This window comes from Pangasianodon hypophthalmus, chromosome 25, assembly GCF_027358585.1.
Source record: "Pangasianodon hypophthalmus isolate fPanHyp1 chromosome 25, fPanHyp1.pri, whole genome shotgun sequence".
NCBI classification, from domain to species: domain Eukaryota; kingdom Metazoa; phylum Chordata; class Actinopteri; order Siluriformes; family Pangasiidae; genus Pangasianodon; species Pangasianodon hypophthalmus.
In genome coordinates this window covers 11,125,827-11,144,287 of record NC_069734.1, presented here as the reverse complement: position 1 = coordinate 11,144,287, position 18,461 = coordinate 11,125,827, and the positions used below count along the sequence as shown (strand labels likewise).

The 18,461-nt window shown below is 39.6% G+C and overlaps 1 protein-coding gene across 2 annotated transcripts in view; it reads left to right on the top strand.

The window, feature by feature from the left end:
• Positions 1–18,461, top strand: part of myo1ea (myosin IEa) — a 54,195-nt gene that overhangs the window by 19,542 nt on the left and 16,192 nt on the right. For both annotated transcript variants that reach the window (XM_053229342.1, XM_053229340.1), the window contains exons 5-17: positions 3,785–3,872; positions 5,335–5,424; positions 6,379–6,510; positions 6,944–7,078; positions 7,381–7,513; positions 8,961–9,157; positions 9,271–9,351; positions 11,139–11,225; positions 11,368–11,451; positions 12,089–12,256; positions 15,009–15,094; positions 17,263–17,344; positions 17,688–17,794. In XM_053229342.1, coding sequence (XP_053085317.1) covers positions 3,785–3,872; positions 5,335–5,424; positions 6,379–6,510; positions 6,944–7,078; positions 7,381–7,513; positions 8,961–9,157; positions 9,271–9,351; positions 11,139–11,225; positions 11,368–11,451; positions 12,089–12,256; positions 15,009–15,094; positions 17,263–17,344; positions 17,688–17,794 — 1,470 coding nt within the window. The remainder of the gene's footprint in view (positions 1–3,784; positions 3,873–5,334; positions 5,425–6,378; positions 6,511–6,943; positions 7,079–7,380; positions 7,514–8,960; positions 9,158–9,270; positions 9,352–11,138; positions 11,226–11,367; positions 11,452–12,088; positions 12,257–15,008; positions 15,095–17,262; positions 17,345–17,687; positions 17,795–18,461) is intronic.

Here is an 18,461-nt window from a genome sequence, read left to right as displayed (position 1 = left end):
ATGAAACTGCTGCTCAGGCATTATGTGGTCAGCACAGCACTTTTACCATTCTGTTATTATTAAAGATCTCCATCATGAAAGGAGCTGTTTCACTTACTGCTACCTCCCAGCACCTTAGTTCATCTCTTTTTCAGACTTCCTTTTCTTTTTATTATGCAGTCTTTGTGAGATTGTGCGACTCTACAGGCTATTGGAATTTTCTACTCCCTTCTAACATGTTACTGCGATTTCTGTGAGCACAGTTCTTACAAGAGATATAGAGTATATAGAGAATAAGAGATACTGAGTCAGTGGCTTTGCTTTTGGTCAGGTCTCAGGTTCTTCCGCTTGCTGTTTTGAAGAAGCTCATACATAACCATGTGACCTAACTATGGCATAGACTCCCATTGTTTCACCATCACAATGGTGACGGAAGCTGCGGATCCATTTCATAAAAACAGGCTTTTTCATGTGGAGGAAGCCATTTAGAGAGGAAATTGTCCCTCAGTAGAACAGAGGTAAGGATACAGAGAGAATAGAGGTAATTCCCAGGGAGTCAGTGACACCTCATCACCTCATTATCAGTCCATGATGTGACTTTGCCACAAAAGGCCAGACCGCACATACAGTTTAAAGAATACCAACACTTGGATTGTGCAGTGCGGTACTGTGTCTGTTTTGGCTAAGAGGTAATGAGTTTTATCACAGTGTGTTGAATGAAGCTGACAAGGTTCACAGGAAATACTGGCGGCCCTGGTGTTTCTGTTTTTCTCTTGTGTCCATATTTGGCCAATAAATCCATGTAGTAAAATGTCTTTAGCAGTGAAATTACAATATACAATGGAGAACTCCTACAGACCAGGAGTAAAAATAGCACTCAGACTGAAGCGTCAACCTTTGGTGTGGAATGAGAAGGCTTGAGAAGTGCGAATATCTGTATTACTCATTTCCTTCATAGTGGAAAGCCAACATCACTCAGATGTGGAGTCGCAGAGTCGCATATTATAAACATATACATCTACTTTATTAAGAGCACCTGCACATTCATGCAATTATCCAATCAGCCAATCATGTGGCAACCAGGCGACGTTTTTCCACGCTTCAGCTGTCTAGTTTCAGTGAGTCTGTGCTCACTGTAGCTTCAGATTTCTGTTCCAGGAACCAGATATGGTCTTCTGCTGTTGTAGCCCATCTGCCTCAAGTTTCAATGTGTTGTGCTTTCTGAGATGCTTTTCTGCTCACCACGGTTGTGAGTGGTCGTTTGTTTGTGTTACGTCTGTTTGAGTTCCCATGAGCTTGAAAGAGTACGAAACAAGCCGTTTGCACCTGCAGAACTACAGTGCACTGGGTGTTTTTTGTTTTTTCACATCATTATGCGTAAACTCTAAGTGTTGTCCATGAAAATCCCAGGAGATCAGCAGTTCCTGAAATACTCAAAGCAGCCCATCTGGCACCAACAACCATACCACAGTGAATTACATTGTGATGTTTGATTTGAACAACTGAATCTCTTGACCTGTATCAACATGATTTTATGCATTGCGCTGCTGCATACGTGATTGGCTGATTGGATAATTGCATGAATGAGCAGGTATGCTGGTGTTCCTAATAAAGTGGACAGTGGCTGTGTGTTAGCGTGTGTATAAACACATATGAGTTAAGATTGTGTGTGTGTGTGTGTGTGTGTGTGTGTGTGTGTGTGTGTGTGAATGAAAGCCCTAACTGCAAGACACAGTAGAAGGCTTCTCAGGATGAAATTGGCTGAAACGAATAGGTGTATAGAGTTACTGTCGTGTAACGTCATGGGTCACTGAGTGTTTCCTGTGGCCTTCTCCAATGGCTCATAGCTGCATCGGCTCTAAAAAGTATTACCAACAAGATTACTAACGAAATACATAAAATCACACCCGATTCTGCTCTGAATATGTGAGGCTGTGGCAAACTCAAAGCAGGAGTCAACTCCAGTGTGACGGAAACAGGCTCTAACTGATTATTTTGGTTTATAATGGTGCATTTATGAAACTAGGCTATTTTTGTCATATGGAAGGAAGAGAATGGGGAATGCTCAAAGGAAACTGTCGTCCGTGTGTAGGAAGTCAGGGTATAGTAGTTGTTCTGTTAATTCAGCAAGCTTTGTGATTACTTTTACAATGAGATCACAGTTTTGCAGCCTCATACAGTGACTGAAGTCAAGAACGCATCAGTCTAAAACACTGATACATACACATCTAATGGTGCATTCAAATGCAAACCATTTATTTGTATTTTCAAAATGGAAGGACGAACAGTCATGTGCTAGTAGTCAAGTTGTGAAAAGACTTGCAAGGCACAAATGTAATGACAGACGCAAAAACAAATTAGCTAGCTAACTGTCAAATATTTTATACGTACAGTCTAATGGCATAGTAACAGTAAGATAGAGAACGTGAGAATATGAACTTCCTACAGATCTGTTTGTAAATTACTAAGGAAAAATTCTGTTTAAGTAGAATGACGTTGTAATTACACATCAACCACTAACCAAACGTCCATGGGTTGTACCGTAACGTAATGTGAAATGCCAACATTGCCTAATAACTTCTGAACTCATCGCTATTAAGAAATTTCAACTATTCCGACATAATGAGGGTTCTGTTCATGTCATTTATATAAATTAGGGTTTTATTCATGTCATTTATGTAGTAAGCCCATGTAAACACTTAGTAATTTGTTTTCAGTGTCTACAAATTCACACTTTAACCATCTCCCTTAATCCTGCATTGTAACATTTTATTTCCTTTCTATTCTATTAATTGGCAGATGAAATATTTCACCAAAACATTTACATTTATTCATTTGACTGATACTTTTATCCAAGGCAACTTATAATTGAAACAGGTTGTAGTTGAGCAGTTAAGTGTCGAAAGGGCTCGCTCAAGGACCTAGCATAGGGAGTTTGGTGATGCTGAGAATTGACCTCGCAACCTTCTGATTAGTTACCCAAACCATTGGCCACTGCCCCAAATTCTGACCAGCTTCGGGAAAGATGGCTTTTGAGTAGTCTGGTATCTTGTGCTGTAAATAAATTTTAGGGCTACTTTTCACAATTTGAGTAAAAGTGTCTTTTTGGGGTTTTTTTTGTGTATCATTTGTGTTGTGTGTGGGGAAATATTAGCTTTCGGAACTAAGTATTTAAATTCATTCATTTCATTTATCCTCAGTAAATGCTTTATCCTGGTCAGGGTTGCAGTGGATCCAGAGCCTGTCTCAGGAACACTGGACACAAAGTGGAAAGACACCCTGAATGGGACTCCAGTCTTCATGGCACACAGATATTCACATACTCATTCAAGCGTTCATTCACACCTATGGGAAAGTAGCCAGTCCACCTACTGGAATGTTTTTGAGAGGTGGGAGGAAACCAAGAACCCAGAGGTTCACCCACAGATATGATAAGAACATGAGAAACACACAAAGTAACTTGAGTTCAGGACCAAACCAGGGATCCTGGAACTCTTCCCACTCCGCTACCATGCCATCCATAAGAATTTAAAAAGTATCTTAAATTGCTGGGTCAGAGTTTGTCAGAGTTTATTGTCCTCAAACTAAGATAGCTCACTGTGTTCCCTGTTCTTGTGCCTGCCTCCCTAAAATAGTGCATCCATGGTAATGAAAATAGTCAAATGTTTATTTGTGGAACAGCGGTCAGCTCTGCTGATGGATGCTGAGAATGTACTTAGCTTTCTGAGTGTTCTGATGACACAGCACTCTGTGGGCCTGTTATGTGTGGACTGCAGTTTTTGACTCCGCTTTCTGTGTCTCATAGTGGTGAGAGTGGTGCTGGGAAGACAGTCGCAGCCAAATACATTATGAGCTACATCTCAAGAGTGTCAGGAGGAGGACCTAAAGTACAGGTGAGTCCCACATGTCTATACTGACAGCAACCTGCAAAATCAGATGAAGGTGGAAATTGTTTTGAACAGAATAGGACACCAAAAACCCATCTTCCTTTGCCATCCATCTATTTTTATATCTTTTTTTTTTTTTTACAATAATTGAATTGTTATAAAAGTTGGGTTTTCCAGTGAAATTTTCAGCTTCCCCTGTTTCATAAAAGATGCTGTAAAGCTTTATTATTAAGCTTTTTATGACTGCATCTATTTGGTGGAACTGATTTGAGTGTGCATTTGGCTCAAAATGCAGACAGTTTTTTTTTCACCAGATTCATTTCCTCAAACAGATGCAGTCATAAAAGCTTGAAAAAAAGCTTCTGTGATTTTACAGCTCTGAGCAGCATTACCACTCTGTAACATTTAATGAAGTCACCATTGCAGGTTCTGGTGATCTAATTTATTTTGATGAGAATGTGATGTATTGTGCTTCTTTGTGTTTGTGTGTGTGTGTGTGTGTGTGTGTGTGCTCTTACACTCACTGCAAATGGAAATAAATGGGTGACTGGATTTTCTGGTATTTTTGTTGATATGGTATTTAGCTCACCATTAAAGTGTCTGTTATACCCTTGAACTAAGCGTTGTATTGAATTAACACTCTAATGTTCTCTTGCCATTGTGCATTCCCTCATATGACACATTATGTCATGGTTGCCTTTTCTGTCTTGTTATTTGACTCTCAGTGATACACTACACCCTGACCATTATAGTGTGAGTCTCTCTCTCTCTCTCTCTCTCTCTCTCGCTCTCTCTCCCTCTCCCCCTCCCCTTTCTCTCTGATTTACAGTTAATGGATTTTAGTAATACTTGACTCATAACCATAAAGGGAAATTTGCATTATCTAAGCAAAGAGTTCTAATACAGTACATTAAATAGAATGTAATTGCCTTACAAACAAATAATTCATCAGTCTTTTCTTAACACTGACTGATGTCTCTATCCTATGAAAATTATTTGTGCATCTGTCCTTACATATGCAAACAACACACTGCTGTAATTGATTCAAATAACGATCTTTGACCTTTTGGATATTCTGGAGTATGCTTGCCCATACTGCTAGACCGCCTTCTGAATTGCACTCAAGTTATATTCACAGATGACAGCAGCTGAGTTTATAGGCTCCCCAGAAATGCTTCCATACAACGTCTGTGTATAATAAAAGATGCGTTTCTCGATCAGCTTGCTGATTTAAAAGGCATGTGCTCCTGATCTGCAGATGGTTTGGAGCAGATAATGCAATCCAGGCGAGACGACTTGTGTGTGTGTGTCTGTGTGTGTGTGTGTCTGTGTGTGTGTGTCTGTGTGTGTGTGTGTGTGTGTGTGTGTGTGTGTGTCCCATGACATGCAGACTGTGTTGCAGGCATTTGGTTGTCAAGGTACCTCATCATGATCATCATCATCATTGCTACTCTTTCTTTCTCCGCAGCATGTCAAAGACATCATTCTGCAGTCCAACCCTCTCCTGGAAGCCTTTGGAAACGCCAAGACACTGAGAAACAACAACTCGAGCCGATTCGTAAGCGATCTACCTTCTGCCATGGCTTTATGGATAAAAGAGAGTGCTCCTAAAGTCATGTGGTTTACCGAATTTAAGCTGAGAGGCTTCCAGAGCTTTATGGGGACTAAAGAAAATAGAAAGAACTTCCAATTAAAATAGAAAGAGAGAGAAAAAGAGCAAGAGCAAGGGAGTCCTATTATTACCCTCTCCTGTCTCTTTCTGTCTGCATTTTGAGTGCGAAACAGGGCCAGGTGAAGTCAACGGCTGGAAACAGAGAAGAGAAAGAGGGTAGGGTGGATCCAGGTTAGGCACTCAGAGGCCAGGCTGATATATGAGCATGAGTACCCTTCACAGTGTGTAGGGGAGAAATACATCTAGCTATTGTGAACTCAGTAGACATGAATCACTCTATTTCTATGCTGCTTTTAGTCATTGGGAAGAGGTATGTGTTGGCTGTTTGAGACTTATTTGTATTGGAATAGAAGCAAAGAGCAAAATGATTGTAATAATAGCTTCAGTCAAAGCCGGTAAGATCCATCCCAGGCTCTCTAGCCCTAAACTGTGTTTCAGACACTTAACTACATTCAGTAAAGCTTTAAACCAAAATATTATTTATAAAAAAAAAATCACTTTGCCACTTCTGAAGCTCATCATTTAGTTTCAGGCCGTCTCTGAGACTCTTTGATGTCAGCATTATTTTTGTTCTCCTGGGTTTGGTTTAGATTTGCAGTTCATGTACTTTGTGTTCTTTTAGATTAAAAGTGGAACAGCCATGTTGAGCAAGGGGTTAGAGGATAAATAGTGTTTCAGTGAGTTCAGGAGCCTCAGTGCTGCTGGGAATCTCATCACACCCTTGCTCTGCCTGACTGTGGCTTTTTTTTTAGGTCTGAGTACACAAGACAATGGGCTGCAGGTGTGTATTAGGATATGTGTGTTTAAACACTGTTTAACACTGCGCGTTTCTTCTGGCAGGGCAAATACTTTGAGATTCAGTTCAGCTCCGGTGGTGAACCAGATGGCGGAAAAATCTCCAACTTCCTGTTGGAAAAATCTCGCGTGGTCACAAGGAACCCTGGAGAAAGAAGCTTTCACATCTTCTACCAGGTGAGAACCAGACCTTAGGGAATTTTTTTCATCTCTCTTCTGGGGAGGACAGGAAAGATTACCAGTGGAGGAATTCAGAAAAAGGAAAGACCCGGCTCTATTCTGTTTACTGCATGAACTCTCTGGATGAAAAACAAGACTGTCTGACTTTGCTATAATGGAGCTTCCACACATCTCCTCTGCCTCTTTTTCTTGGATTAGAAAGGATACAATTAAACCAGACTGACCCTGCAGTGTGCTCTGTGATGGAAGCACAGCATAGTTTTGTAGTTTATTTGTAATATAAGATTAATATTACAATATACGGTATAAATTCTTGTTTCAAGTCTAGCAGTATTACCAGGGTACATGCATACGCTGGGTACCTACATCATTTTATAGTCTAGTAAGTTCTGGAAAATAAATATCCTGAATGTTCACTTTTGTAACGTAGTTGATCGAAGGGGCCACCGGGGAGCAGAGAAGCAGTCTGGGAATCACCAGCCTGGATTACTACACTTACCTCAACCAGTCAGGATCCTACAAAGTGGATGACATCAATGACAAAAATGATTTTCAGGAAACTCTGGTGAGTGGAACTTTATTTGATATTTGTATCTCATTTCTATTTTTATGATAAGAAAGATGAGAATGTTCACCCATATGTTATGGGAAATGGGTTAGTTACAGGCACACGCTTGCTTTTTAGACCTTTGCTTTTATTCTTTCTTGCAAGTGTTCTGTTTCTACTTCAGAGCAGACACCTGTTTTTATTTACAACTAAAACCACCGCAGGAGTATTTAGAGGGCATGGGCTGGGAAATGGCAGTTGCAACTACACATTGCACACTGTTAACGTAACCCCTCCTTTCTCTTTCACCCTTTCTCTAGCACGCTATGGGTGTCATTGGGATTTCAGGCGAGGACCTCACCATGGTCCTGCAGATTGTAGCTGGAATTCTTCACCTGGGGAACATCAGCTTCAGAGAGTCTGGGAACTACGCCGCTGTGGAGAGTGAGGAGTGTGAGTAGACAAGTCATCTTCTCTTTTTGGATGTGTGAAGCCATATTTCTTTGTGTTTTTTCCACGCCCTCTCCACTTGGTGTCCTTGGTTGCTCTTTGGAGGGTCACAAGAAACACATTTTCACTCTGTGTGTTTTCTTTTCTTTTTTTTTTTCTTTCTTTCGTTAGTTTTTCCCTCTATCTCCCCGTGCTGAATGTTTGCTGTGTTAAAAGGGGGTTGGAGCCAGGCTCAGTCATGCTGAATTAACCCAGAAAATGAAGCTTGCCTCAGGGTTCAGGGGTCTGACTGAATTACATCACACACTAAAATTACACCAAGAAAAACAGAACTTCCTGTTGAGCCAGCCCACCCTTCCAGTTCTCCCTGTCCCCACCCTGTAGTCGTCGGTTTGCTTCGTCCCTCCCTCCACCCTTTTAATCCATCTTGCTATCCTTTCATGCGAGGCATAATGATTTTCACACAAAGCTCTGCTGTGCCGGGAGCAGACGCAGTATTGCTGCTGCCTAATCTGTGTGTTTCCTGTTCGCCGTAAATCCACTTCCTGTCTGCTGCCAGCGGTTTTCACATATTTAGGGGAGCTGATGTAAAAACACATCATGGACAAGCAGCATAGCAGCATGTATTAATGACAAAATCACACCTCAGTATGCATGCAGAGCTTCTCAGCTAATGACGTGGTTAAAACTCAAACACCCTAAATACTCTCTTTGTGTACAGTTTTGTCAGTCAGAGTGAATTTATTTCAATGGCAGATTTAGAGTTAGCAGTTTGTTGAAAGGCTAAATTGAAATGCATGTTACATGTAACTGTCAGTCAATCAAATACAAATTTTACTCAAATTCTGAATCTGTTTGTTCTGATTGAGGTGTACAAATGAAAGGCTTCATTCTGTACCAAGCTGCTGATCATGAAATTTTAAATTCCACATAATAATGTGAAAGTACTTAGATGGATGACTCACAATCAGTCCCAGCTCTTCTGGGAGGCAGATGGAGAAGCAGGAGTTTTCCCCTTTGCTCTGCTCACTTGTGCATTTTGACCACACCCTCATTTCCCATGAGGTTGCTAGCAATGATGGAGTGTGTCTGTCTATTAGAGAGGCTTTCTCTAGTGAAGGGAAATTGATTTAGCAAGTAGGCTACATTACAGACAGGAAGAGAAGTCAGGTCCAGTACATTGCCTCATGTCTCACTCGTGCCTCAGTATCCTCTCTTAGCTTTTGATGTGGTTTAATAAAAACACTGACTGTGATTCATCTGTTTAAATCTTCATTCCACTTTGTTCTCTGGAGAATTGTGCTGTTCCCGTAAAAGGGCTTTGTGTATAAGATCATGAAATCAGGCAAGCCGGCATCAGATTTTCAGACTGTCTTCTAGTGCACTGTTTTTTCCTCCTTGGAGAGACAGATTTTTTCCCCTCCTCACTATGTCATTTTTCTCTGCTTAGTCCTTGCATTTCCTGCTTTCCTGCTGGGCATCAACCAGGAGAGGCTAAAAGAGAAACTCACCAGCCGTAAGATGGACGGCAGATGGGGAGGCAAATCTGAGTCAATAGATGTGACCCTGAACGTGGAGCAGGCGTGTTTCACACGTGACGCACTCGCCAAAGCTCTGCATGCTCGTGTCTTTGACTACCTGGTAGAGGTATGTGCATTTGTCCCGTATTCTTGATATTACTCCACTGATTGTCCTGTATTCTTCATAATACTCTACTGCTTAACTAATGTTTAAGTAAAGTCATTCTTTTTCCTTCCCAGTCAATCAATAAAGCCATGGTAAAGGATCATCAGGAGGAGAACATTGGGGTTCTGGATATCTATGGATTTGAGATTTTCCAGGTATAACTTAATATTTTAATGTTCCTTTCCTTCATGTCAAATTCAAGTAGAACACAATGCTAAATGTCATCAGTTTGAAATAAATTTTTTATTTCAATATTTAAATATTTCAAATGCTAATTTAATGATGCATGATCTTAAGATGCATGCTTCCAGGCTTATGATGGAGGGGTAGTTTTTAGTTGTCTGGTTACTCCTGGATAGATTCAGGTTTTTCTTTCAGACTGATAATAGTCTTAATGGATCTGATCTGTTCTTTTAGTCTTCCCTGCTTGGATTACAAAAAAGACTGTTTTTAAACCTTACCTAAACTCTGATATATATGTGTGATTTATTTTTGATCTCCAGAGCTTTTTAAGCATTTTCCTGTGTTTTGCGTACTGTAATATACATTCTGTCTGTGTGTGCTTAGTTGCGGGTCGTGAGAACAATTTCACATACTCAGTACTGCAGCATGGTTTCAGTTTTAGGTTCAGGGATATGGAGACCTGCATTGTACACAATGACATTGCTGATAAAAAAAAAACGCTTGCTCTGGTTTTATAGTTTTGATAACAGATGTTTAGAACGTGACATTCTTTCCTCAAGTCAGATTCCACATACACACACATTGGTGAACCTGTAAAAGACCCATTTTTGTTATCTTGGGTACCGATGGACTCCCATTGAGTACTTCAACAACAAGATAGTCTGCGACCTCATTGAGAGTAAAGTAGGTGCCAAGAGGCTGAATTTGGGTTTTATTTGGCTGCTTTCAACAGACATGATATGAGCTCTGTCCTTTTAACAGTTTTTTTTAACAAACCCAGTAAAACTCAACAGTCTGCCAAATTGAGATATCTCCAGTGGCACGAGCTTCCCGTCTTTTCCCATGGCTGTTAGATACCCTGAGACAAGCTAATGTGCCTTCTAATTCGCTTATGCATCTAAATCTTCCATATAGCTTAGGATTTTGGGGAATTCTGTATTATTTCTTTCTCTAGGAAACATATCTTAAATGAATTTTACTCTGAAAATCATGTCTATATATTTTTTTTAAATAAATTGTTGCCTCTCCAACTCATTCTCACTGACACCCCTAGTAGTCATTAATATTCATTACACCTGACCCATATTCATTACTGTTCATTAGCTTGCTAATGGCTTTCTCAACAAGTCGCAAGATTTTGCACATTAATAAAAGCAGACAGGTTTTTTATCAGCAGTTTTGTCACTGACCTGTTGTTGTCTCAATCTAAACAGGAATATTTTGATTCATTATTTACTGTACACCCTGAGTTAAATCAACTGTTTCTGCTCATTTTCCTCATAGCAGTTGTTTTCAGTGCTGTCTTGAGAGTAAGGAGGTTTGAGGAGCTGGGTAAGCAGATTGCTGGGAGATTGCTGAACCTGAATTTAACCTGTTGGTTATGAAAAATTTTTGGAACAAATGCAGGAATTGATTTGCCAGTTTGCAGCAGGAAGGGGCTTTTTCACTTGTCATTATGAGTTTGTATGAATGCTATAGTGGTAACTCAATTTGCCTACTTGTGTACTAATTAGTATGTGAAAATTGTGTTCTACCGGCACTACCTGCTTCTACCTATTGTGTTCTACCTGTAGTGGAGGAACTTGCAGCATGTGACAGTCTGTGGTTTAGTGCGTACCGACTGGCAGTGTACCTACTAAATTTAATCACACACATTGGTGAACCTGTAAAAGACCCATTTTTGTTATCTTGGGTACAGTTCTAAAGTAAAAGATTTGGTTTTTGGTTTCATTGTTCTACTTGTTTTCTGTATTTTTAGAAAAACGGATTTGAACAGTTCTGCATCAACTTTGTGAATGAGAAACTGCAGCAGATCTTCATTGAGCTTACACTGAAAGCAGAGCAGGTACTCATAATGACATGCCAGGTTATGAATGAACTGACTTTTTGAACTAATTACTTTATTTATTTATGCACTTGATTTCCAAGAGGTGTCAATATATTTTGTCTTCCCTCTCTTTTTCACGTTTTCTCTTTCCCACTCCTAGGAGGAGTATGTACAAGAAGGAATCCGATGGACTCCCATTGAGTACTTCAACAACAAGATAGTCTGCGACCTCATTGAGAGTAAAGTAGGTGCCAAGAGGCTGAATTTGGGTTTTATTTGGCTGCTTTCAACAGACATGATATGAGCTCTGTCCTTTTAACAGTTTTTTTTTTTACACACCCAGTAAAACTCAACAGTCTGCCAAATTGAGATATCTCCAGTGGCACGAGCTTCCCGTCTTTTCCCATGGCTGTTAGATACCCTGAGACAAGCTAATGTGCCTTCTAATTCGCTTTGTCTTGAGCACAGAAAGATCCGTCATCTCCATTATATGGGAAGACAAATGACAAATTGCAGCAGTATGCGAGCAGAGGATGACCTCAAGAAGAAGCTCCTGTCTCTGAGTGCAAGATGTTTTAGGAAGCCAGACATGTTCATCTGAGTTTTTTTTTAAACCCTAAATAGACTCCAACATATTCAAAATATCGTAGGGCAGCTGAAAATGCTTGAAGGAGAGCACTATCTGACCTATCCTGTGTCATTCTGATTAACAGGGCAGAGTAATCCCACCTTTCCCACCCAGTATAAGCTTTCTTGTAATCCTGATCATAAATGACTACTCCATTGTTTTAATACTTACAATTTGTGAGTAATTGGGCAGGGACTATCTGTTTCTCTTGTATAGAATGTCAAGCTGGGTTCTTCTGTGTTGTCTTTCCTAGAATCCCCCAGGTATCATGTGCATCTTGGACGATGTATGTGCTACGATGCATGCGAAGGGGGAGGGAGCTGACCAGACGATGCTGCAGAAGCTGCGCATGCAGATCAACAACCATGAGCACTTCAACAGCTGGAATCAAGGCTTTATAATCCACCACTATGCGGGGAAGGTCAGAGCACTGATATCTGTCTGTCTTCATGTACTGTATATGCATCTAAATCTTCCATATAGCTTAGGATTTTGGGGAATTCTGTATTATTTCTTTCTCTAGGAAACATATCTTAAATGAATTTTACTCTGAAAATCATGTCTATATATTTTTTTTAAATAAATTGTTGCCTCTCCAACTCATTCTCACTGACACCCCTAGTAGTCATTAATATTCATTACACCTGACCCATATTCATTACTGTTCATTAGCTTGCTAATGGCTTTCTCAACAAGTCGCAAGATTTTGCACATTAATAAAAGCAGACAGGTTTTTTATCAGCAGTTTTGTCACTGACCTGTTGTTGTCTCAATCTAAACAGGAATATTTTGATTCATTATTTACTGTACACCCTGAGTTAAATCAACTGTTTCTGCTCATTTTCCTCATAGCAGTTGTTTTCAGTGCTGTCTTGAGAGTAAGGAGGTTTGAGGAGCTGGGTAAGCAGATTGCTGGGAGATTGCTGAACCTGAATTTAACCTGTTGGTTATGAAAAATTTTTGGAACAAATGCAGGAATTGATTTGCCAGTTTGCAGCAGGAAGGGGCTTTTTCACTTGTCATTATGAGTTTGTATGAATGCTATAGTGGTAACTCAATTTGCCTACTTGTGTACTAATTAGTATGTGAAAATTGTGTTCTACCGGCACTACCTGCTTCTACCTATTGTGTTATACCTGTAGTGGAGGAACTTGCAGCATGTGACAGTCTGTGGTTTAGTGCGTACCGACTGGCAGTGTACCTACTAAATTTAATCTCACATGTTTTGACCACTATGTAGCTATTTCTTTCCTGTGTGTCTGCCTGCTGTGTTAGGGTTTTGTTTTCTATTTCCTTATCTTATGTTTGGGTCATGTGATTATATTGCCTTCTTTCCCTCTCAACCTCATATGTTGTCCCATACAGTCCCATCCGAAAGTATTGGAACGGCAAGGCCGGTTCGTTTGTTTTTGCTATACACTGAAGACATTTGGGTTTGAGATCAGAAGATGAATATTAGACGATAGATCAGAATTTCAGCTTTCATTTCCTGATATTTACATTGAGATGTGTTAAAAACTTAGAACATGGCACCTTTTGTTTGAACCCACCCATTTTCTAAGTGATCAAAAATATTGGAACATGTGACTGACAGGTGTTTCTTATTGCCCCGGTGTGTCCTGTTAGATTGATTATTTAAACAATTAATAGCTCTGAATGTCTACTCTTGGACTGAGACCTGGGATTCGCCAGTAAAAACTATTTCCTGTTAAAAAAGAAACCCAAAGACAAGTCAATGACATCACCAGCATCCTCCACAGGGTGAAGGTATCACAATTCACCATTCTAAGAAGGCTTTGAGAGAAGAAATATAGAGGCCATACCACAAGATGCAATCCACTCATCAGCAGTAAGAATCAGAAGGCCAGATTATAATTCGCAAAGAAATACAGAGATGAGCCATAATAGTTCTGGAACCAAGATTAACCTCTACCAAAGTGATGGAAAGGTCAAAGTGTGGAGAAAGAAGTGATCTAAAACAAGCACGGTGGAGGCAGTGTCATGGCTTGGGCTTGCAAGGCTGCTTCTGGAACGGGCTCAATAATGTTTATTGATGATGTAACTCATGATGGTAGCATCAGAATGAATCCAGAAGTCTACAAAAACATCACAAAAGAAAAATGCAACAGTTTCATGATGTCAGTGGGTTACCTGCTTGATGTAGTTTTTGCAAGCAAGGGATATGTAACCAAATATTAAGTGTTATTTACTTTAATTTACTTTAAGACTATCTGTTCCTATGCTTTTGCTCACCTAAAAATTGGGCGGTCTGCCAAAAAAGGTGCCATGTTCTAAGTTGTTTAACACATACACATGTAGATAGCAGGAAATGAAAGCTGAAATTCTGATCTATCTCATATTCATCTTTTGATCTCAAATCCAAATGTCTTCAGTGTACAGCAAAAACAAAAGAATTGTCCTTGCCGTTCCAATACTTTTAGAGGGGACAGTATACAGAGGAGGAAGTATGTATGTATGGGACCCTCGCACATAACCCTTGTTTAATGAGGCATGCTGGGACAGAGGGAGGGTTGGGGAAAAATCCTGCGTGACTACTTTCAGACTGATTTGAATTATAATAACTACATTCCACAGATAATGCACGATTTCTTTTTAAAAGACTCCCTAAATAAAAAAATTCCTAACTACAGAAACCCCCTAATTAAAAGTGCATAACTAAAATGAAAGTAATCATTCTTGTAATTCCTTGATGTATGTACGTGTGTGGCTCTATTTCCTTAATACTTAGAAGATTACGAGAAGTTACAAGCTGCAGTCTGACTAATAACAATTTGCAGTTTGCATCCCCATGCAAAATAGACATGACGAAAGCGCAACCGGAAGATTAGTGACAAAAAGAACAAGAGTTTTATTGTTGTGGTTTGGTCCTTTAGGCACTTTAGAATTGTTTGCTTAAAAATAAAAAATTTAAGATAGTTATATTACTTCTTGACTGGCTGTGCACCATGACACCATGACACCTCACCTTTACTAAAATTATATTATATCCCCATCATTGTTGCACACTGCTAAAATGAGCATTTCCTCCATTTTGGATGTTCTTTGCTTGTTGTAGCAGGATTCTTATCGGGATTATAATGTACCTTTTGATATATCAGCTATGAGTCTTATTCAAATGAATATTGCATAAATATCTGTGTGCATGTCTTCAGGTGTCCTACGATGCTGACGGCTTCTGTGAGAGGAACAGAGACGTCCTGTTCACTGACCTCATCGAACTCATGCAGAGCAGTGAAATGTGAGTCATCCTTTTTACCCATTATGCACCTGTGCTGGCAGCCCATTGTAATGTATGCAAAGCAGGCTCCTAACTTGCAGCAACAAAAGTGTGTCAGTGCTGTTTTGTGTGCGTGCGTGCATGTGCGCCTCCGTCTGTCCAAACGGACACCTCCAGCTTCATATAGCCTTATTGTGGCTCATGCTAGGTTAGGGGTGCGCCTCCACAATCCAAAGACACACGCTGTGAGGTAAACACACTTTGGAATGTGTTAAAAAGGTGCAGCAAAGACCATTCTTCCTTCAGATGAGAAGATTCCCAATTAGTGAAAGAAAGAAAGTATAGAAGGAAAAGACCGTTATTGTCAGCGGCACGATGGCACAGGGCCCCTGGTCCATCTGCACACACACAGTCCTACAGCGTTAACCTCTGAACTTTATTAAAGAGCACAATTTCCCTAAACTATGTAGAAACTCACACTCAGATAAGGAGTTGGCAGATATCTGTTCATTAGTTATTCAGTTCTTAGAATGGAAAAGACTCTAAAAAGAATCATTCTGAGAATTCTAATGTATACAATTTTACACTGACCTCAAATGTATTTAATCAGCAAACATATGTTTAGGATCTTGAGCTTTGGACTGGACCTAATGTCACCTAAAATCTTTTCTGTAAAGACATGCCCAAATTTTCAATGATTTTGAAGCATAGGAATTTACAAATGTAGGTAGACAATATTACAATCTGCAAATTTTTTTCTGATACAGTTCCTCCTTCTAACATTTGGGTGTGGAGGCTGTGATATAGTCAAACCGCCTCTTGTTGTCATGCATGGAATTATACCAGATTGTGTGTAGGTAATAAAGTAAAACTAGTTGTCTAAGATGGCTGCAACCAACATGATGTTTTGTTAATTATTATAGATTATATTTAGCCACTCTGTGTCCATAACCACTGGGAAGTTTGTGTGGCATTACTGAAGTTTATAGTAGATTTTTAGCAAAAAAATTTTAGCTTCCATTACTTAGTAACTTGAAAGTCACAAGCTACATGGTAGTCACAATCACAAAACTAAAGAAGCAAATATTGAATCTCCAATGACAGGTAGATATGAATGTAATTGTTGTCATTTCTGTAGTAACAGCTCATTCACATGGACTTGTATAGGGGATCCTCCATATAGTCTCAGGCTAATAATAAATGGATTAAAAAAACATGTCAATTTACAATGAAAAATGTATAATCATTGATATGGTGAAGGTTTCTGTTGGGAGACTTTTATTTAACATGCATGGGAGGAGTCTCTAGTGTAAGCACTGTAGCAGTAAGTTCTCTGCCATGGACAGAGACAGGACAGAGGACGTTGCGTCTTATTAACGTCAAGAAAGAGGAGGAAATAGAGACTGCTGAAGGAACGACTGTGTATAACAGATATTAACATGATAACAGGAATTTTCTCATGGACAATCCACAGCATTAAATTTAACTATAAATGGTTAAAAGTCTCTGTCAAATTGCTGTGGTATAAGAAGAAGAAAACACTTCAGAATGTGCTGTTATTGGAAAATAATCAACTTCGCAGTGTTGATTATTTTCCTATACTAGTATGGCCTGTTGTGTTTTATTCCATATGTGCACGTCTTGATCGATTACACTTGAGATATGATTTGATTTTTCATCATTCATTTAACATAAATCTTTAGCATAACCGTTCTTTTAACCAAAATACTTATGAAGAAAGGTGACCTCTGAAACATGTTCAACTGCTCTCCAAGGCTGAAAAAGATCAACACGCCCAGAATTTCTGGAATGCTCGCAAGCATGTGTTACATTCTGACTGGCGCTGAGCTATCGGTCATGGGCTTTGGCATTTGTGAATTCCAAATTGTTCATGTGACATAAATGAGTGCTTCAGTGCAATATATACTGCTCTGAATTCCCTTCAGGAGGAAATGATGGTAGTGATTAGAGCGTGTGTGTGGAGACTGTACTGTCCCTAAAGCTCCAAAACAATGTGCACTGTGGTGCAGTAGAACTTCAGTGACCCGAGTCAAAAACACACTAGTCTTCAAATGTATGCTCCTTTGTCTGTATTCCTGTCTCTCTTTCTGTCTCTCTCTTCCCCTTTCTCTCTTATGCTCCACTTCTTCCATAATTATTCCTGTCTGCCTTGGTTTGTTCTTCAACAGAGCTTTTATTCGGGCCCTGTTCCCAGAAAACCTCAATGCTGAGAAGAAAGGTCGCCCCACCACAGCAGGCAGTAAAATCAAGGTGCGTTGAACTGTAAGGTGCCTTTCTGTGTGTGTGAAAAGTGGAGAGAGAAATAGCAAGAGAAATAAGAAGCCATTTTATTAGAAACTCACTTATGCTGGACACCTAAGAGCATATTGAATTCTGTTAATAAATGTTCACAAAATGCGACCATATACAGTATAACATGAGTTATACAAAGTAGAGCTTAGACCCTGTCTTGTGTATTTCTAGTGTGTTGAGACTAGTGTGTTAATGCAGCAATGCTGATGATTCAACAAACATTTTAAAGTGGCGTAAACAGGAGGTAATCGCTGACGTGAACAGCTAAAAGAAAAACACTGTCTCTATCTTTCTTGACCAGAAACAAGCCAACGATCTGGTGAGCACACTCATGAAGTGCACGCCCCACTACATACGCTGTATCAAACCCAACGAGACTAAGAAGCCCAGAGACTGGGAGGAGAGCAGGTACACACACATACACATAAACACACACTTTAGCCATCACTGAAACCTCTCTTCACAGAGAGGCCTAGCATTTTCATATTATCTTTAAGGTGACTCAGCTACGGTCATAATCTCAAGACATGAAGTCATATTTAGAAGTAATATTTGTTTAATCTGTGTTTTGCATCCCAGACACAGATTAAGCACAACGTATTAAAAAAACCTCTCGGCTCAGTAATTTCAACACAGACCTATTTGTGTTCACAAAGCAAAGACACATGTGGGTCTACAGCCAAGACTTTCCCAGCTTTTATTTTTCCCTCGTTATTCAGAAGTGCCTACGTCTCGAGCCAGTGCACTGAAGGGGAATGGATGCATTTGCGGTTACCTTGACTTTCTGCTGACTTTATCTAGCTGAGCTTTGAATGGATTTGCCTTTCATGTCAGTAATAAAAGTGTACAAGTTAAGTGAATATAATTTATAATTATTATGTTCAGCATAATATGGACAAAGACTGAACTGCCACACTTGTGTTCATTTTATAACAGTTGTATAAAGTGTATTTTATATTTATATGATATACACATTTAGCTTGTTTGTTTATAAATCCAAATATTTCTGCAGTTAAATATCAGTTCAACCAATTTTCTCTCTGCCTGCTGGGATTTTCTGGTTGACAATGTTGGC